Source organism: Nuphar pumila, chromosome 14, assembly GCF_984573655.1.
Source record: "Nuphar pumila chromosome 14, dmNupPumi1.hap1.1, whole genome shotgun sequence".
Taxonomy (NCBI): Eukaryota; Viridiplantae; Streptophyta; class Magnoliopsida; order Nymphaeales; family Nymphaeaceae; genus Nuphar; species Nuphar pumila.
In genome coordinates, this window is record NC_143262.1 from 73777610 (window position 1) to 73800151 (window position 22542).

Consider the following 22542-nt stretch of genomic DNA (forward strand, 5'->3'; position numbering starts at 1 on the left):
TTTTAATAGTTTTAAGTTAACACTATGTCTATTTGTGTATTTATGTATTTATATATATAATATAGATAAAAATGAACTTGATTAGGGTTAACTGAATCTACCTTTATAGAAATGGACCTCAGTGTGGTTGACTTCACCAGGAAGCAGTGTCCAAGTGTCGCACCCGCCTGGGTGCGGGTGCGACACGGGTGTGGTACCCTGTTAGAAGAGTCCATGTGACATAGGTACCATGGTATAGAACCACCATATATATTGCTTGTATAATGTGTGTGTATATATTGATTCTTTGATCTTCTATAGTTCTCATATTCATGTCTTATTTTGTTTTTTATTTCTAAATTAATATATATATATATATTATGTATACCACATTATTGGTTACACACATATATATATATATATATATGAGATTTTTTCACGGTTCTTGTATTCATGCTTATTTTGTGTTTTGTCTATTTATTTTATGTATATATGGTATTGGCTATATATATATATAGGAAAAGTGGTAGCTGCCTATAACTTTTCTGAGCTGCCACGAGGTAACGGGCGTTTTCGGGTTGTTTTTCGCAAATCTAACCCTGCAGATGTGTTCGGCATGGTCGATTCGCTAGGAAAAGACACTTGGATCATGTTTTTCGATTAAGAAAAAACATGATTTTTTAAGCCTTGAGCATTTATGAAAATTTAGATTGTCGATTTTTAAATCTTATAAAAACCTACCTGTGTTGGAATCGGACAATCCAAGAGTCGATTCCTATAAAATTAAGCATGTAGAACACATCTTTACTGTCAGATTTAAGAAAAAATGGGAAAAAAAACTTTTGAAAGCCCGGTAGGCTGGAAGTAGGCCAGAAAAGTGGTAGACAGCTACCACCTACTCTCCATATTTATGTATAATTGATTCTTTAGATCATACATATGTATATGATATATATATATATTTGATTCTTTGACCTTCTATGGCTCTCATTAAATTTTAAAATTATTTCTAAATAGAATAAGAAATGGAGTCTTATTCTTCTGCAAGTGGTAATGGTTCTACTCTCAGTTTGCCAGCTGATACTCATAGATCATGGCTTTGAAGAGTAAATCAAAAGACCCGATGTGAAATTGGCTGTTCTGCACAAAAAAGAATGATTTTAATAGATGACATGTGGTCTTTTTCTAGGGACGCTTTTTGTACGTATATACAAAATTATGCAACATCTACATGGAATAGGGGGGCAATATTAGAGCATGTCAGAAAATCATGAGAAATCAAACAATAGCTTTTTAAAATATATGCAAGTTCAAGGAAGAAGGATAAGAAGAATGAAAGAACTATGATATACCAGGGTAGATCTAATAACATGCTTTCAAGTGAAGAGCCAAATTGGAAGTATGCGGCTAGTGGTTTTCAGTTATGACCTCCACAACCCAAAGGACCAATGGACCAATGGATATGTATTTTGTGTTGACTTGGAGAAAGAAAGCAATCATCAGGGAGCATTGGACAAAGCAAACTACCATAGAAAATCCACACAAGAAGAAAGAACAGAAAATAGCATGTGAGTACATCAGCAAGTGATTCTACCAAGCTAACGCTGCAAGATTTCACAGCTTTCAGATGATTGAGGCAAAAGGGCAGTTTCGCCTTCGAATGAAGGTGTCATGTGCCATGTGCCATGAACTTGAAGAACTATTGTTAGAGGAGGCAGCCAAAATAAAAAACGATTTTAAGAAAGTACAAGGACCATTGGGCTAAATACGGGTGCTCCATAATGTTAGATGGATGGATTGATAATGAGGAAACACTCAAACTTTTTTGTCCATTGTCCTTTAGGTACAACGTTCTAGAAGTCAATGGATTCATCTAAACTTGTAAAAGATGCAGAATTACCTGTCATCTGTAATTTAATGTGACTATTGAAGTTAACAGGTTGGTTCAGGCAATTGATTTCCAGAGATGATAGTGTCATAAGTGCTAATGTTAAGAAAGAATAAGGGAGATTAGAGATGACAAGGCAGCTACACCATAACTTACTCATCTAAAACCAATAAAAAACTAAAAATAATTTAAGGATGAGAATGGTTAGCATGGACCAGTTTCACGGTGATTGCCAAGAGATGAACCAATCAGTTTATCAGGAAATTCATGGAACATAATTGAGCATATGCATATTTAAGAGTGAAAAAAAAATCAATTTGGCCTTGAATAATTGTAATCAGAATTAAGATGACTTTTCAAAAGCACAATTAAACTCAATGGAATGATAAATCGCAACTGTCTGTTTTATTTATTTGTATTTGCATTAGCCATTTATTTTTTAAATATGAAAAATACAATACCACTACATTGTACACTTCTTCTCTAGAGTCTAGATCAGAGTTACCGGAAGGTTCTTAGGTAGGTGGGAAGCTCGCTTCCCGGAAACTCGCTTCGGAAGCGCGATACTCCTTGCTTCCGAAACTTCATGGAAAACTCGATTCCCCCACGCTTTTTTTATGCTTCTCATACACATGGTCTATGCATACTATATGCTTTTCTCACGTTTCTTTTCATCTTTTTCATGTACTTTCTCTCACGCTTTCACTCATTTTCCATGTACTTTCTTTAAATTGGTAACCATCATTATTAGATTTTAACAAAAATTTAACTCTTTTACAAAAAATCATGAAATATAAGAATGATCAATTTTTTTTTAGTTTTTATTTGTTTATTGTTTGATTCCATATTGCTTCATTTTTTATTCATATTTCACTTTTAAATTGAAACTTCGCTTCCCGCTTCGTATAAATTTGAAAATGCATCGCTTCTCGTATTGTTTCCCGCTTCCACTTCCTAGTTTGGCAACCTTGGTCTAGATGCATGGGAGGATAAGGTCGCATAAACATTCTCACCTTGACCTTATAAGACATTTCCAGTCAAACATTTGACATAAGTTGAAATTTACTTAAGCAAGCTTGACAAGTGACAGCGGGCTTGGGGTAAAGGTGCTGACCCCTTCATCCCAGGTTTGACTCCCATTGGGTGTGTGGGTGCCTTTAACTGGTGGGCTTCGTAAGGGCTTGGGTATCGGTGACCCCACCTGGGGTTTATCTCTCAGGGCATGGGTCTCGGTGAGGATTCCTCATCATAAAAAAAAATTTACTTAAGCAAGCTGGAAAAATCTTCATTTTTGCCCATTTCAATACATATCATGATATACTTCTTGCCAGAATGCCACTGACTACTATAACTCAAACATTTTTCTTTCTCTAGGTTATTGAACTAGATGATGAAAAGCCTGCAATTAAAATCATCATATGTTCATCCTTTTATTTCCAACATTTGCATCGCACTAGATATTAGTGAAAAGAATCTCATATATCCATATGCACAACAGGAAAACAAGACACAGCAGAAAAAGGAGATAGCCCAGTTAAATCCATGTATACATTTCAGGGTTTTTTGTATTTTGTTATTTTGTGTTATTGATCCATCTTCTTAGATTCTAAATACCTCACTCTTGAATTTGCACTTCAACAATTTTTTTCAATTTCATATATTGCTAACTCTGATTACTATGACATCATTGACAAACAAAAGGTCCCTCAGATTGGTATAGCTGCTATTACATGCAAGAAAACAATACATATAGAGGCAAAAAAAAATGATATTTACACAGAGAAACCACCCCCATGATCAGACACCTAGCCATGCTGAATCTGCCTGCCGTACTTACGGTCGCAGTCCTGGCAGCGTAAAACTCTGTGGGCTTAGTCACCACGCTTTGGCTTACGCAAAGGGTGGCGCCATGGGATTTGAACCTAGACCACCTGCCTAGTGGCCTAGGTCCCATACCACTACGTCAAACCCCTTTGGGGCATAGAGGCAATTATTTGAAACGCAGAAAGCTCAGGTATTTCTTTTTCACCTTATGGAATACTAATATCATGGGTAAACTCAATCCCAGACCTTTCCCATATCCCAGAGAAAGCTGGTTCCCAAAACTTCAAGAAGGAATGAGGCTTTTTGTGGCATGAAAACTATAGAAACTCAAGAGTATGATGCAGAAACATTGACAAGTTTAAGTAGAGTATGTATTCCAATTTAAAGAAGAAAAGGAAAGCCAAAAGCTGACAACAATGACAAGAAACAGCAACCATACCAGTTTTCGAACATCTGCAGCAGGATCATGAGCAAGAAGAAACAAGCCTTGGAGGTACTGATCCATTGATATAAGTAATGCCTGAAACAGAATAAAATATCACAACCAAGTATTGAATCATAAGTAGCATATCGAAGTATATAAATACACATACACGGACACACACGCATGCACGCGCACACACACACACACAGAGAAACTGAGAAAGGGAACCAGCACATGCTTACAGCAGGCAAGACCACAATAAATTGATTTACTGAGACTACAGCAAGCTTTCTTAGTGGAGCATGAGGTGAGTGGAACAACTGCACAGAGAAAACTGAGTAAATAATGTCCTGCTTTTCCAAATCCAGTTCAGAGCTTCACAATGAAATTGTGAAAAGAAATATAAAGGTGTGCTAGCCAACAATCATAAGCGCCAAAGCCAACCTGAAGTAATCTTGGCAAGAATACATTGATGGGCCTCTCTGCCAACCCAGGCACGTCCGAATCAAGCTCTTCTGGAACGTCCTCACAAATCTGAGGTTTCTCTTGTGATCAGTTCATCGACCATAACTTAATTAACCATAACCAGAGTCCAGACGCACCAGAACAATAACAGCACACACCAAACAAGAAGTCCAGTACCATTTGAACAGTATATCAAATTTTCTGTCCAACATTGAGCAGATGAGAGCATAAGCTTATAACAATGAGTTCTTTGAAATATTGTAAGCCTGTAAGGGAAACCACTTTAGGAGCATCTTCCTCATCATCATGTTCAGGAAGTCGGAAGACAACAAAGAATGGTAGCTGGCTTAGAGGAGAATAAACCATCAGTAAAGAAGAGAGAGATGAACTGCCCTTTCAAAGAATTGTTGTTTGTAATTCAAGTTTCTCCATGTGAACATTAGCTACTGGCATACCAAGATATAATGAACAATTAAAGCATTCTACTGGTTCAGGTGAATACATAATATTTCAGGCTGTAACCAAGCCACTGGGCCTACACTCTTGTCAATATATTGGGAGGGGGGAAGAAACTTTACTATAGTGTATACCTCATATATAAAGTGCATATATAATGATTGATATGTGTATACCTCACTAAGATAAAATCAATTCTTAGTGAGCCATGAATGATTCTTAAAGATGCATCATCCAAAAAATGGATATTTTAATGAAAAAGTATTTGCTGCTAATGAAACCATTATTCAGCAGAAAAGGCAGAACATCAACAACATGATCATCCAACGTGAATGACTTTTACCTTTGATAAGGCATCCATAGCACCCTCCATATGATTGAAGTCATTGCTATCCAAGCAATGCACAAGTGATTGGAGAAGCTCAGGCCAGTTAAAAACATGTCCTTGCTGCACAATTACACTGATCACCGTTCCAACGGTAGACCTGATATGCCTATCTGCTGACCCTAGGCAAAGCAGCAGTTCAGATTTGATATATTGTTGGTATGAAGGAGACAGAGACTGAAAACTGGTTCTCAGATTATTTTTCAAAAGTAACCCAGCTGCTTGGCGCACTTCCACCAATTTGCCCTGTTTATGCAAAATACAAGTAAAGTTATTGCAAGAATGGCCCAATGAAGGAAAGAGTGTGGAAACACCAATCATAGAAGGTATCAAGGAACAACTTTTCCCAGAGAACGAGTGCAATAATTCATAAGATGCCAAATCTGAAATGAAATAAGATGTGCACAATTACAATGCCAACAAAGGGCTACACAAGTGCATGAATCACTATATCGTCTCTAATGGACTGATTACAATCTCACAAAGGAGATATACAAAACACAAACTTCACAACAGCACAATGTAAAAATAATGATTTTATAATCTCAACAAGTATGCTTGGAAAAGCATACCTAAACACTTACAAAGGGCTCTATTTATAGAGCAATACAGCAGTCAAAAAGTGAGGGAATATGACCGTTGGGAGCAGTCCAACGACTACTTGGACTGCTTCCCAACAGTCACAAACTGTTTTACATTAAAAAATAAAAGAAATTTAAAAATGTAAAAAGACTATACAGTCCCTATTGGACTGTATTTATTACAATATACGAAATAACTAAAATACCCCTCATATACATGTATTGTATGAATATATATATATATATATATATATATAATGTATTTTAACACTCCTCAAACTTACGGTCAGATCACCAAAAAGTTTGTCAAGAAGAAATAGAAGTCGTGGTAGTGGAAGAGTATCGGTGAAGAAGTCCACAATCTGAAACTTGAACTGAACATACAATAAAGTAATTGTTCCCTTCAAGTATTCTTCTCGAACATAGTGACAATTCATCTCAATATGTTTTTTTCGTTCATGAAATGTGTGATTATTGGCTATATATATAACACTTTTGTTATAGCAACATAACTTTGAAGGATCTGAAACATCAACACGCAAGTCTGAGAGTAAGGATCTCATCCACACAATCTCGGTTGTTGATGTAGTCATCGCCCTATATTCAGCTTCTGTGAAAGATAAAGACACTTTCTGTTTTTTTTGCATCTCTAAGAAATGAAAAACCTGTAGTTGAGTGTCGGTTATTGGGATCCCCTCTCCAATCATAATCAGTATAAGCAATAAGATTTAAGGATGATGAAAAGGATAAAAATAGCCTTTAGATAGAGTCATCTTGATGCACCGAACTATTCTTAACACGGCACTCATGTGAGCTAATGTAGACGCATGCTAAAATTGAGTTGATGTATTTACACTATGCGCAATATCAGGTCTAGTAATAGATAAGTACATTAGTGGTCTAATAAGTTGCCTATAAGGAGTTGGATCATCTAATAAAATTGTCTTCAGCTCTCACTTTAGCATTTATCACTTCAGAAGTATCAGCATATTTTATGTTTGTGATTCCCGAAAGCGCAACAATATTTGTAGCAAACTTTATTTGAGACAAAATATATCTTCTTGGCGAATGTGTTACTTCAATACCTAAAAAATATCTAAAAAAACAAGGTCAATCATATCAAAAGATTTCTTAAGCATAATTTTAATCTCTTTAATTTCCTTCTGATCATTCTCAGTGATGATCATATCATCAATATCCAAGAGCAAAATGATAAGTAAAGTACATGTAGATTTTATAAAAAGAACAGTGCTAGTATCGCAGGAATTAAATTCAAAATTTATCATAGTCCCACTAAACCGATCATACCATGCTTTAGGAGTTAAGCTCATATAAAGTCATTCGAAGGCAAAGAACTATACCATTTTCAATCGTCAGACCAGGGAGACAATCCTTGTAAGCTTCTTCATTTAAATTTTCATTTAAGAAAGCATTCTTAACATCTAACTTATATATAGGTCATTTCCTAATAACGGATGCTATTGCAACCAGAGTTCTAAATGTGGTTATGTGAGCGATTGGGGCAAAGGTTTCTTCATAATCTATATCATATTCATGAGACCTATCACTCTTTGTTTTTCCCTTAAATAACCATCTACATCCTATTGTCTTCTTTCCCTTAGAAAAATGTTGAACTTCCCAAGTATTGACCTTATGTAAAGCATCTAATTATATTTTCATAGCTTATACTCATTCTTTTATGTCTTTGGCTTCTTTATAGTTGGACGGCTCATGATATAAGTGAATTGCTAGAAGACATGCCCTGTATTTTAAAGAAAAAGATTCATACGAGATAAACTTGTTTGGAGGTCTAAATATTTGTTCAAATCTTCAAATATTTTACACCCATAATCGAAAATTTGAGAAACCGAAAAAAAAAGTTTAAATCAAGTTTTGGAATAACTCTTACATTTAGAACAAAGAATTTTTTGAATAATTGTTAAGGTTTTTTATACTTTTAACTTTTAAAGAAGTACCATCGGCGGTTGACACACATGAAAAATATGAACTAGTGCAATCGGATAGTAGGAACTCATTATGAGTCATATAAAAAGAAGCTCTCAAATCCAAAATCTAAGAGGACTTACCGGGAGGAGAAGAAGAGTAGACGGTGGCACCGGATGTAGATGGAATGGCTTTTAGTATTTGTGAAACGACCTCCGCAATTTGAGCAATTGTCAAGTCATTGAAGTTGCCCCCTTTCTTTGATTCTTGATGTTCTTAACTTACCGCGTCCACCTTTTTAAGTTTGGAACAATCTGGTCTTATGTGTCTGATTCTTTACAATAGTGACAAGTAATGTTACCACCCTTGTATCTGTGCCCATTATGTCCTCTATTGAATTTTTTCTCAAAATGAAGAGGTTTATAATTTACAAAAAAAATGGGCTTGATATGGCAAGCACCTCATCACTAGACTTGCATTCAATTCTAATTTCTTCTTAACATATTTGAGCAAGGGCATCACTTATAGGAGTCGAAGACCTATGAAGTAAAGAGGACCTAACTTGCTCAAATTAATATTGAAGACCATATAGAAAAGACAAAAGATTTTATCTTTCAACTTGTTGCTTTCTCATCTCAATTGTTGTAACTTTCCATTTTGGTTCCAACATAACTAACTCATCCCAAATAAGAGATAAGAGACCATAAAAATCTCTTACGCCCTTATTCCCTTGTTTGGTAGTTCGTACCTTCTCTTGGAGATAATATAGTCTAGCCTTGTCTTTTTAAATGAATGTGCTCCTTAAAAAGATTCATGCATCACACGCTTTTTTAAACTTGGTGATGTTAGTAGAAATCTTGAAATCGATGGTATTTATGAATGATAGGAGTGTTTGAGCGTTGTTAGCCTCTCAATCTTCCATTTTGTCTTGATATTCTTGCAAAGCTTTCTCCTTTTCTTCTTCGAAAAGAGCTTTGATTTGATCTCCTTCTCTTTTTGTTAGCTTTAGTTGGGGTTCATTAGTGGTCTCATTAACAAATCCCCATAACTTTTTTCTATTGATATGGTTTTTCATTACGATAGCCCACGTCAAGTAGTTGCTTTTGTTGGGCTTGTAGGAGATGACAGAGGCGGATTCTCTTTCACCCATGTTAAGAGTGAAGAATTGACCTTGAAGTTGAAGAACAAAGCTTGAAGACCACCACCACAAAGAGAGCACACCCAAGATGTTTTTAAACACTACAAGAACCGAGCCCAAGGCTCTGATACCATGAAATGAAACAATAAGTGCATAATCACAATGCCAACAAATGGCTACACAAATGCACAAATCACAATATGGTCTCTAATGGACAGATTACAATATCACAAAGGAGATATACAAAACACAAACTTCACAACAGCACAATGTAAAAATAATGATTTTATAATCTCAACAAATATGCTTGGAAAAGCATAGCTAAACACTTACAAAGGGCTCTATTTATAGAGCAATACAGTAGTCAAAAAGGGAGGGGGGAGGCAGTCCAACGACTGTTGCGAGCAGTTGGGCTGCTTCCCAACAGTCACAAACTGTTTTACATTAAAAAAGAAAAGAAAATTAAAAATCTAAAAAGACCATACAATCCCTATTAGACTGTATTTATTACAATATATGAAATGACTAAAATACCCCTCATATATATAATGTATTTTAACAAAATCCACAATATACTAATATTGCAAGAATACTACAATAAAAATTACTACCAGAAAGCATAGATGCACTTCATATCTTGGTTTGTTACAAATATAACCACTTAACTGAGAACAACAAATGAACGAACTGCATCAAATTAATGAAAGCCAAAAAAATGCAAAACAACTTCACCATCTCATGCAGAGGTGTCACCGCGACCCGTACCAAAGGGTTTGGTGATAAATAAGAAGACCAAATTAGAATCCGGGTCAGACCCGAAGGGTCCGATTAATACATGGAGCTGGGTATGGTTTGTGAAATTTTACACCAGACCCGGGCCCAACCCGAGTTCCGATTAAGATCCACAAATTTTCAATGTAAAAATGATAAAAAAATATTATTTTACCGGGTCTGGTAAATGTAATTCATATAAGATCCGGGTATGGTTTCTTTTATGGTGGGTCCGACTAGACCCAGGTCGAGACCCGGTACCAACATCTCAAATCTGGTTTGAGTATGGTTCTACGTGGGTCCGAACCAAACCCGACCCATTGACACCCTCATGTACAACAAAATTGCCTATCACAAACTGATAAAACAGTCATCAGCACGAATTTCACAGGCTTCCCTAATGAACAAGCAATGTAATTCAAAATGCTATTTACTGAAACGGCAATTTTAGAATTTAATGAGTGCAATTTCACTGGCTATACTTATCTATCTTTTCTTTTTCCTTCCTGTTTCTACTAAAGTAAAAAAACCAAGTAATACTATAGAAGGAAAAGAGTGGTGAAAAAGGCTGGCTTCACTTGGAAAAGAAGAAAACAACCAAAGCATGTATACATGCATGAATTAGTATGATAGCACCCCAATCACTCCGGCTAGCCTCCCAATCAGAAGTCTGACTTGAGTCTTTGAATATTAACATCCACAAGATAGACATGCACGGTACACCCAGATAACTCTGTAAGTATAATTAGTTAACAAGCATCTTGGTTGGGCTTCACTGGGCCCATGCTGGGATCCAAGCCAAACCTAGTAAGACTTGCTATGTGATGATAAAATCTACATGAAAATGGATACAAGTTGGTCAAACAAGCATTCTTCAGACCTACATGAGGTGGAACGGGAGGATCAAATCTTGTAAAAAATCTTAAGCAGGATCATAATGGACATGCATAGGTTGGACCTAGGTTGTTACCTGATATAATTTAATTCCGATTCAAACCTTGATAAGTAATAGAATGTAGATAGATCAAATTAAGATATGAGTTGGTCAAACCCGCAAAGTTTAAACCTGGGTAAGGTGGAATTGGAGATCAAATCTTGTAAAGTTCTGAGTGTTAGACCTGATGCCTTAGTTGTCAAAAGCACTAGACAGAGCCTAGGCGGAAGACCCCTAAAAGGACTAGTCGTGGACTATGCTGGACTAGTCGGCCTAAGCAGGACAAAAAACATAAAATATCAAGAAAATCATAAATATTATAATAAATAGTTAAATTTAGTAACAAATGTATGATTGTAAGTATGAATGAGGTGTGTAATTCAATGTAATATATTGCAAAATTCACAAAATTGCATAACACTGAACATAAAACATTATACACACACACACACACACGAAAAACACAGGCATACATGTAAAGAATAAAAATAAAAAAAGAAGGAAAAAAAAGTGAGGAAAGGAAGAAAAAGAAGAAGAGAAAAAAAAGAGAGTGGAGGGGCGAAAGGAGGGAGAAAAGGAAGAAAGAAAAAAGGAAAAAAGGAAAAAAGAAAAAAAAAGGGAAAAAGTAAGAAAAAGAAATAGAAGAAGAAGGTGGAGGGGTGAAAGAAGGAGGAATTAGAAAAGGAGAAGAAAAAAAGAAAACAAAATAAGGTAAAAAGAAAAGGAAAATGAGAAGAAAAAAAATTCATTTGGGGGCAGGAGGAAGAAAAAGAAAAAGAAAGAAAGGAAAGAGATAAAAAAATGACAACCATGTCCCTACTGCCTAGGCAGCGCTTAGGCAGGAAAACATGGCCCTATTAGCTAGATCTATAAGCCTAGACAGTGGCCCTGCGCCTAGGCAGCCTAGGCACCGCTGATAATTAAGTTTGATGCACTTGTGTAATATTGGAGTTTGATGTGTACTAATGTGCAATCTCTAAATAATGGCAGAATTATAATATTTACTAGTGGCAAGGGTACTTTAGGTATTTTATCTTAGCCCCAACATCTAAATAAATCTAATGACCTACAAGGGCAGCTCATTAGCTTTGGCCTCCTATTGCTGGAGACTTGGGGTTTCTCTTCCTTTTCTCTCTAATCTTTCCTTCTTTTCCTTAAAACTCACATGACATCAAAGCAGAAGCTTTCCTAGAGGACCTACTGAGGTTTGTCGTTTCTTCTATCCAGTATTCCTCTATCGTCGTGTTCATGATCTCTTTTCTTTACCTTCTTTATCAAGTTTCTTTTCTTTATTACTTGTTTTATGTCCTCTTTCCTTTCTTCTTATTCTTGAAAGAGGTACAAATCTATCAGATTTTGTGCAGATTTGGTATGCTCCAAGAGGCCGACCTATCTGTACCAAAGTCACACGGACTCGCCTGAAAGGTCGACGCACCCGCATCGCCCGTACCCGACACGGGTGTGCGGACACAAGTAAGGCTTCGGACACGGGGTGGACACGGTCAACTAAGTGTTGGACTCAGTCAACACACCGGGGCCGAGTCCATCCACATTTTGGACTCGGTCAACTTTGACTGAGTCTATTTTTGTCCATTTATTTTGGTAAGTTTGTGTTGTTACTTCAATAGAATTACTTTTTTATTTTTGCTTCAAATTTTACAATCTTAATATTGTTATATATATATATATATAGCCGTGTCCCCATGTTCAAAATTTTTTAAATTGCTCCGCACCCGTACCCGCACCCATGTGACATAGATCTGAACCCATTAGGCCTTATGTCAACACCACTTTTGATGGCATCAGCACTATCAGATAGAACAGTCAGCCTAGGAACTGAGCCAGATGTGATGCAGTATTATCTAAGGCAGATCTAGTTAACCAAACCTATCTGGGCACTTTGGAGCTGACATCAGGATGGTTCCTACTGATAGCACTATAAGCAGGACCAGAGGCATTGAAGGTTCAAATTAAATTCTGCCATCAGTCAATCTGCACGCTAACTGGTTAGCTTTCATTACCTGCTCATCACCTTTTGCTGACACCATCAAACCTCAAATATAGCTTACCTTGTGATTTACTGCATACCGTCTATCATAAGTCCTGCATTTCTAGCATTGTGTCCTCTTCTCCATTTTATCTTATGGCTTAATCATCGTTTGATTCTTCCACTGTATCCCAGCTCATTCCCAAGAAACTTGATTCTACTAATTTTCTTGTATGGAATAAACAAATTGTACCTTTGATACAAGGACATAATTTCATAGGTCACCTCAACATATCAGACCCGCTATCTTCTAAGTATTTATCCCATACAAATGATGATATGAGTTGCAGCAAAGCACAGTTTTCTAAGATTAAACGAAATCTTTCAAGCCGGAGATGCAGCACCTTATCCAAATGTCAAAATTGGGACTTCAACAGTTAGTTGATAAAATCTTCCCATCAAATATCTCAGACCACCTCTCCCAACTTTGGTACCTCCATAAGGCTAAAAGGTAACCAATGGAACTTCCATAAGGCTAAAAAATAGTTAATGAGGCAAAAGAGATGTTTACTTGTAAATTAGTCGAATGGCATATCAATTACCCCACTGTCAAACACATCAACTCTAAATAACTAATATAGTTTTCCTTACTCCAAATTACATATATCACTACATGTAAGTAGGAAGCCCATATTTATTCTTTTATATGAATATTCTAAGGTTCACTTGAACAATCAGGAAGTACTGCTCTGGCTGTGGCTTGTGCACAACAGGTTATAGATTAAAACAACCTCACAAGTGCTTAAGACCTCGATATATTGGATTAGGCATGTTATACAGTACACAGAGATCTTTACGTTGTTATGTTAAGGCTACACCTTCAGTAAGATATCTATGAAATGCATATACACATGTGCACACGCAAGTACGCACATGCACATTCACATGCATGCAAGCGCACGAGCGAGTGCACACACACGTGTTACGATCCTAGTGGTTTAAAGGCATGACTTTACGCACCTTAATCTCCGTAGGGCCCTTTGGTGTAATGGTTAGGCACCTACATTTGGTATCTGAGAAACCACCACATCTAAAGTTCAATTCCTAGAAGGGGTGACCCAAGAAAAGGTTACCTGGACCAAAGGAAAAGCCACCCAAGATGGAAAGGGCTACTTGGAATTAAGGCTAGAGTGAGAGTCATCCTAGAGTGGACCGCTGAGGCACCAGTCGTGGAGTGTTGTGGATTGTTAGAATCATGATAGTTTAAGGGCTTGACTTTATGTACATTAATCACCCTAAGGCCTTTTGATGTATTAGTTAGACACCTAAGATCGCACAACATGCATGCACACATGAATCGCGCACAAGCATATACACACTTCATACAAACATGCAAACGCAAGCATATACATGTGTCCTTCTATCAACGTTAGGTCTTCTCAAATCTAACAGTTACTAATGCATGTAAAACATCAACAGCTACACAAATGAGAGCAAATCTTGGTAAGAGTAAGCCATTACCTTTTTTACTATTACCAGGTTACATTGCCAAATTCAAATTCCTTTGTACAGCTGTCATATCTCTTGACTGCATAGTTAACAGTTAGATCAAAAAAGATCCAGTGTGAATAAAGGCAGATGTAGAGTAAGCCATCATGTGTGTAAGAATTGTGTATAACAATGCAGTTTGTGTAGTTAGCCATATATGGAAAACCAGGACCTCAGGTGGTATACTCCAATATGGGTCATCACCTAAAATAGAGAAGCTAACAAAAATTAAACACACAGAAAGAACACAACAACATAAGTTGCCAAGTATGACCTAAGTTGTAAAGGACACATTAAATGCAACCTATTGAGCATTGGCTGCTAAAAGGCCCAAGTAGCCAGGTTAATATAGTGCAACATGGGTATGGATAAGGTTACAGCTCAATATGGTCAACCATATTCCAGTCATAGCCAATACGCGCCCAACCAAAAATTAGTTGAATCAATGTTTGTCCCTTGTTCACTCAAGATTGACTTGTCCATTTTCTTCACTTCATATAGTTGACATGTTTGGTTACCTTGTAGCATCGATTCCCTTTTTATTGCCCATTTTGTTCAATTTTTCATATAGTTGACACAATTTGTTACTTTCTAGCATTTATTTCCTATTTACTATTTAGTAATTAGTAATTAACTATATATTGTTGAGATAGCAATTAGTTTATATTGAGAAGCAGTTATGAAGAGCAATATACTTATAATTATACACAGTTGTGCATACTAATGTATGTATATATGTATGGGCATGTGTGTGGCCACGCTTGAATGCTAAGTCACAGGGATTCAGCCAACCGGGTGCCGCACCCGCACCGGCGCGACGCGGGTGCGCGTGCGGCACCCGGTGTGGTCAGCCGGACCCTGGGTGCGGTCAACGCACCCAGGGTCATTTGTGTCCAATTTTTGGACCCAAAAAAATGGCTGATTGATGGAGTACTTGTTTGCTTCTTGTAACTTGTGTTTGGTTGGTAAATACTAGCCGATACATGTTGCTCGTCATCATGGAAAAAAATAAGGACGTTACCACTAATGGTTACTTAAAGGGGTTTCATGAAAGATTATTTTGATAAGTTATTTAATGGAAGTCATGCTAAGGATCTTGGAGACTTCTCCATTCCTTTTCATGAGATGAATCGTGACTTCATGCGCAAGATTCAAAAGAAAAAAATTGCAGAGGCTTTGAAGAAAATGAAATCAAGAAGGGCAGTTGGCCCAGATGATATACCTATCGAGGCTTGGAAATGCTTGGGAGAGAAAAATTTAGAAATGGTTGACAAATCTTTTTAACAAGATTTGGCGGACAAATAAGATGCCTAATGAGTGGATGAAGAGTACTTTGGTGCCTCTATATAAGAATAAGGGTGATATACAAGATTGCACAAACTATCGTGGTATAAAACTCATGAGTCATACTATGAAACTTTGAGAGAGGGTGATTGAGTTCAGGTTGAGAAAGGTTGTCATGATATCGGAGAATCAATTTGGTTTTATGCCTGAAAGATCAACTATGGAAGCTATACATCTTCTTAGACAACTTATTGAGAGAAATAGAGAGAGGAACAAAGATTTGCATATGGTTTTTATTGATTTGGAGAAGGCATACGATAGAGTACCTAAGGACATTCTCTGGTAGACAATGATGAAGAAAGGTGTTTCTCTCAAGTACATAAGTATAATTAAAGATATGTATGAAGGAGTAGTAACCAATGTCCGCACTTGTTGAGGGGTGACAACCAATTTTCCTATAACGGTTGAGTTACATCAAGGATCTGCTTTAAGCCCTTTTCTATTTGCTATAGTGATGGATGAGCTTACGAGATCAATTCAAGAAAATGTGTCGTGGTGTATGTTGTTTGTTGATGATTTTGATTGATGAGCCTAAAGCTGGGGTTAATGCTAAGTTAGAATTATGGAGACAGGCATTAGAAGCAAGAGGTTTTAAGTTGAGTAAGAGTAAGACAGAATATATGGAATGTCGGTTTAGTAAGCAACGAAGTAGTGATGGGAGTGTAGTGAAGCTTGGTGAGCAAGAAATACCAGTGGATAATTGTTTCAAATATTTGGGATCTATCATTCAAAAGTATGGAGAAATTGAAGAAAATGTAAATCATAGGATAAAGGTTGGGTGGATGAAATGGAAAAGTGCAACTGGAGTGTTGTGCGATCGTAGAATGTCATTGCGGTTGAAGGGAAAGTTTTATAGGACAACTATTAGGCCCGCTTTAGTATATGGTACGGAATGTTGGGCTGCCAAGAGACATCATATTCAAAAAATGAGTGTAGCTGAGATGCATATGCTTAGATGGATGTGTGAAAATACAATAAAAGATAAGATTCGGAACAAGGAGATACGTAAGAAGGTAGGTGTTGTACCCATTGAAAATAAGATGAGAGAGAATCGTTTACGGTGGTTTGGACATATTCGGCGAAGGCCTAATGATGCTCCAGTTAGAAGGATAGAGAAATGGGAAAATATATTAGTTAAAAGAGGTTGAGGTAGGCCTAGGAAGACATGGATGGAGATGATAGGAAAGGATATGAATGCTTTGAAACTCACCAAGGACATGGCATTGGATAGAAATGATTTGAGGAGAAGGATTCATGTGGAAGACCCGGAATGATTTTCTTTTTTGGTTCATATCGTCGACCCAAATTGTTTTGGGATGAAGGCGTAGTTGTTGTTGTTGTTATTGTTGTATATGGAAAAGTGCAACTGGAGTGTTGTGCGATCGTAGAATGTCATTGTGGTTGAAGGAAAAGTTTTATAGGGCGACAATTAAGCTCACTTTATTATATGGTACGAAATGTTGGGTTGCCAAGAGACATCATATTCAAAAAATGAGTGTAGTTGAGATGTGTATGCTTAGATGGATGTGTATAAATACAATAAAAGATAAGATTCAAAACGAGGAGATACGTAAGAAGGTAGGCATTGCATCCATTGAAAATAAGATGAGAGAGAATCATTTACGGTGGTTTGGACATATTCGATGAAGGCCTAATGATGCTCCAGATAGAAGGATGGAGAAATGGGAAAATATATTAGTTAAAAGAGGTCGGGGTAGGCCTAAGAAGACTTGGATGGAGATGATAGGAAAGGATATGAATGCTTCGAACCTCACTGAGGACATGGCATTGGATAGAAATGATTGGAGGAGAAGGATTCATGTGGGAGACCCAAGGATGAAAATAAACTTTTTTGGGATTTGGAAGTCCAGGTATTGTTCAAAACACCTCCAACACAACAGTTTATTTATGTCATGAGGTTCAACTCCTGCAAGATTGTAGACAACAAGATGTAGCACCTCTACAGAAGGCTGTCTTCTAAGGTCAGTGGCTAGAATTTTCCCCTTCATTATCCAAAAACTTAGAGACACATGGTTACACCATGGGTAGCATGTGAACATGCATCATGCATTGCAACCACCCCTTATTGCTTTCTAAACCTCCGCTTTGAAAGGTTCCATTCATATTTGACAATCAGTCTTGCAACCACTCCCTATCATTTTGCAAGAAACGGCTAGACGGCAGATTCAATAGAGACAATGCTAAAATCATTATGAGAATAGCTCAATGAAATACACTCGATACCCATCGAAATAGTACAAGAAGAGAGAATCATCTGGATTAGTCTATTTAAAGGCAATGATACGAAGCTGCCGACAACAAAAGCAATATGGGGAACACTAGCCGTGATATACTAAGAGTCATATTGACTTCACTCCATAGAAGGATTAGTAAAACCGCACAATACACAGCAGAATGATTTAGAAAACGAATCCTAATTTTCTCCCCCCTTTACACGTATCAAGGAAAAATTTATCAAACGTGTTCCATTTCCATTTTCTAACAAAAAAACATGAACCTCTGCAATCCAGAACAAAGCTTAGACCGAAACGAATCGACAAACGAAGGAACGAAGCCAGAATTTGGAAAAAAAAAATGCAACCACGGAACAAACTCGAAGAGGCCGAAATGAAAACCCTAGATTTACGCGGGCAACGCCGATACCTCCGCGCGAGCGAGAATGAAAGCGAGATAGTTGTTGAAATCCGGGAACTGGCTGTAGTGCTGCAGCTGCTGCCATATCCGAGCTTGATCGGAGGTTGGAGAGCGGTACTCCTCCAGAACGGCGCAGATCTCCTGCAGGCCTTCTTCCCGCGGCTGCCAGATCGCTGTGGCCATCCCTCCGTCCGAGAGTAGGAGGAGGACGACGAGGAGGAGGAGGAGGATGACGTGGAGGAGAAGAGGAAGGAGAACAGGACCGCCACCTCCTGGGCGGAGGCGGAGGAGGAGACGAACGTTTTCCGGAAAGGATATAGGCCGGAGAGGAGAGAGACAGGAGGGAATCTGTGAAATCCGTAGAGGAGCGATGCAAATAGAGGAAGGAAGGCCGATTTTATTGTTTGTTTTTATATATGAGAGAGAGAGAGAGGGAGTAATTGCAATTTAAAGGAAAAATTAACTTAAGAAAGAAAAAAATGAAAACCTCTCACTCCCCAGTCCATACAGCCAGTTGGTTATGTCGCAATCTCCCACTATCATAACCCGGTGATCTTGATTCGAATCCCCCCGTGGTATTGTCCCTCAGCTTGCCCTTAGGCGTTTCTTCCATGCGAACGGGTAAACCACCCCAATAGTAATTGGTTTATTTGCCAACGATCACACATTTTTTTATTTAGGGTACCTTCAGCTTAGGGATGGCATTGGACCGGGGGAAAGCGGGGCCCCACCCCCCCTCGCCCCGTTTGGACCGGGGGATGGAGGCGGAGATGGACGGACACTTTTCCTCACCTCATCCCCACCCTACCACTTTTCCCCGCAATAGCCCTGCCCCGCCTCATCCCTGTTTGAACCGGGGATGGAGGACATGAAACGGGGATGAAGGCGGGGGTGGAGGTTAAAATCCATCCCGTGCGGGGATGGAGGTTCTAATCTTGAGGTAGGGCGGGGTGGAGACCTTGTCCCCCGCCCCACCATGCCCCGCCCCGCTCCACTGCCATCCCTAGTTTGGCTGCTCCTTTTAAAACATGATTTAGGATCGCATGGGGTCTTAATGTGATATTGAATCACAAGCAAATTAGAAAGTGAGTATCATTTGCAATTCGACTGCTTATACAAATGAGATTCACTTTCTCATTCAAATGAGAAAGGAAATCTTATTTGATCCAACCGAACATGCCTAGCGTCGAGGAACCTCTGCTATAATTTGTGTGCCCCATTGCATGTTGAGAATTGTTACGTTGACCATGGACCTAAGATACCATTTGGACGCGAAGCAAGTTATATCCCCCCCCTGAAGATGGTTGTTAGGCACAGTGCGTGATCAGGAGTCCCAATGAGCGTCACGTATATAAGTTCGTGGGGCTCGTATCCCCATGTATGTCTGCATCACTTAGCATCGTAATCTGGTGTGATTGCAAAGACATAAGTACCCTTTCTCGTCATTCTCGCCATGAAACGACGGTTCGAGAAGATGACAAAAATGTTCTCCATTCAAAAAAGGGAAACGACGGTTTGAGATCCTCCATTTAGAAAAGTGAAACGTCGGTTCGAGAATGATGTTAACTCTTTATAGTCCAAACGTTCTGTTTTTGCCTTAAGCAATAAACTTTTGCACCATCTGTTGTAATAGGATCTCCCTTTGACGATGCAAACTTTCTTGTCGTCTTCTGCCACCGGAGTAGCAGTTGTACCATCTCCTGCTGCCGCCAGAGCACCCTTTTCCATCGTCTGTTGTCGTTGAAGCATCCTTTGCCGTCGTCTATGCAATGGCAGCGTTGTTGCCACCATCGGCTACGTCTACCTTCTGGGTGTTTCTCCTTCACTGTTGGATTACCAAGGTTTCGTTATGCAAACAAATCGATTGATAAATATGAATGCTAAATCTTACAATTGATTTTATTATTCATGCTAAATAACACATATTTTCATACTGAAACAAATCGATTTGTACTTATCCATCTTTTGGCCGTCGAAAAATAGTTAGCATGATTTGTTCTTATGAAAGCCAAACATTTCAACGATGTGTACTTATGAAGGCTATATTTTTAGAATGATTTGTATGTTTGATACATCAATGATTTATATGTTTGAAACAGTAACGATTTAATGAAACTACCATGATTTATACTTAAGTTTGATAAATCGTACAACAATGTATACATATGAAGCCAAACATTATAATGATATGTACTTATGAAGGTTGTGATTTATACAATGATTTGTAAGTTTGAAGCAGCAGTGATTTATACTTTTAAAGCACTAGCAATGTGTATTTATGAAGTTACCTCGATTTATATTTAAGTTTGCTAAATCTTACAACGATGTTTACTTATGAAGCCAAATATTGTGACGATTTGTAATGTTGGTGATTGTGTAACGAATGGGATACTTTGTATTAATGTATACTTGGGGAGGTGGTTGTAACATATAATAATGTGATTAAATTTATGTGTTGTGCAGGTTAGCAATGTCTAAAGCTCCTCAGACAAGAAATCCCTTTTCGTTCTATGAGACGAATATTAAAGAAGTTATCTGTCAGTCATATTTATATGAGCGTTATGAAAGGTACCAAAATATAATGAAGATTGAGAATGATAAAGATAGGGACAAAGCTATATTATTGTATGAGGAAGAACTAAAGACCAAAGGAAGAATGAGGAAGAACTAAAGATGAAGAAGAAGAAGAAGAAGAAAAATGATGAAGGGAAGGAAAAGCAAAGGCAAAAGAAGAAGGCAAAGGAGAGAGGAAGGCAAAGAAAGAAGAAAGAGGAGGAGAATAAAAGGCAAAAAAAAAAAATAAGGAAGAGGAGAGGGAAAGGCAAAAAAAAAAAAAGGAGAAGGAGAAAGAAAGGCAATTGAAGAAGAAGAAGGAGGAGGAAGAGAAGGAAAGGCAACTGATAAAGCAGAAATATTTTGAAAAGCAAAGGAGGATAAGGCAAATGAAGAAGGAGGCGGAGGAGACGGAAAGGCAAAAATAGAATATGGAGGATGAGAGGAAAATGTAATTGAAGAAGAAGGATGAAGAAGAAAATGAAAGGCAAATGAAGAAGCGTCAGGATGAGGAAGAAAAGGAAAGACAAAGTAAGGAGGAGGAGGAGGAAGAGAAAGAAAGGCAAAGGAAGAAGAAGGAGGATGAAGAAGAAAAGGAAAGGCAAAGGCAAAGGAAGGAGAAGGGGGATGAGAAAGATAAGAAAAGAGAAAGGAAGAAGCATGAGGAGGAAGAGAAGGAAATGGAAAGGAAAAAGCAGGAGGAGGAAGAGAAGAAAAGGGAAAGGAAGGAAGAAATTAAAAAGCAGAGGTGGAAGGCGATGGAGCAAAGGACGGAAGAAGTAGAAAAGCAGTGGAAGGTGGCGGAGCAACAAGAAAGACAGAGGATGGAGGGAGAGGATGAAAAAGAGAAAATTATGATCAAGGTACGTAAATCATCTTGTCTGTCATGATTTACTATTATAGGTATTACTGTGATAGTGATTACTATGTATAGTGATTATTGTGATAACGATTAATGTATAGTGGTTACTGTGCTAACGATTACTGTGAACGATTTACTGTGATAGGTATTATTATGTATAACGATTATTGTGATATTGATTACTATGTATAGCGATAGTTATGTATAATGATTATTGTGTTAGTGATTACTGTGATAGTGTATGTGTAATAATTATTATTTATAGTGATTACTGTCTACAGTGAGGTATAGAAGTATAAATGGGACTAATTTATAATTGATATGAATAATATGTTATTTTGTGTTACAACAAGGTCAGAAGAGAAGTAGAGCACCAAGTGAAAATCTCGAAGGGCGGTGTTAGTGGCCTGTAGTTCTATCGTGGTATGGACAGCTGAGTGAATATCAGAAGGATTGATTATGAAATATGCACTTTGACGGCCTTCTCGACCATCATTATTTTGAAACGTGCTGAAACACCATGACCCACCTGGTAAATAAGTGGAATCATTAGACAAACACATTCCAGTTTGATTCTTTTGAGATCACCATGACCCTAGAAGATGTGGCGCAGATTACAGGCCTTAAGTGCATTGGCAGTGTTGTCTTATTACGGGATTCAAACTATAACGCAAGAGAAAAGTGCACGGTTCTTCTAGGAATGTCGATGAACGACTGGAGTCAATATATTTCTGGTGAAAGTAATTCTACGTCGATGAAAGTTTATTCTTTCCATAATAAATGGGAAGGTCAGTCCGCTACATG

At 37.8% G+C, this 22542-nt stretch overlaps 1 protein-coding gene across 1 annotated transcript in view; it reads right to left on the minus strand.

The window, feature by feature from the left end:
* Positions 1–18683, minus strand: part of LOC149816979 (transportin-1-like) — an 86802-nt gene extending 68119 nt beyond the window's left edge. Inside the window, exons 1-5 of the mRNA XM_089987635.1 lie at positions 18333–18683; positions 5380–5667; positions 4560–4649; positions 4358–4435; positions 4131–4211 (exon numbers count right to left, since the gene is read on the minus strand). Of these exons, the coding sequence (XP_089843761.1) occupies positions 4131–4211; positions 4358–4435; positions 4560–4649; positions 5380–5667; positions 18333–18506 (711 nt within the window). The 5' untranslated portion in view covers positions 18507–18683. The remainder of the gene's footprint in view (positions 1–4130; positions 4212–4357; positions 4436–4559; positions 4650–5379; positions 5668–18332) is intronic.
* Between the last annotated feature and the right edge of the window lie 3859 nt (positions 18684–22542).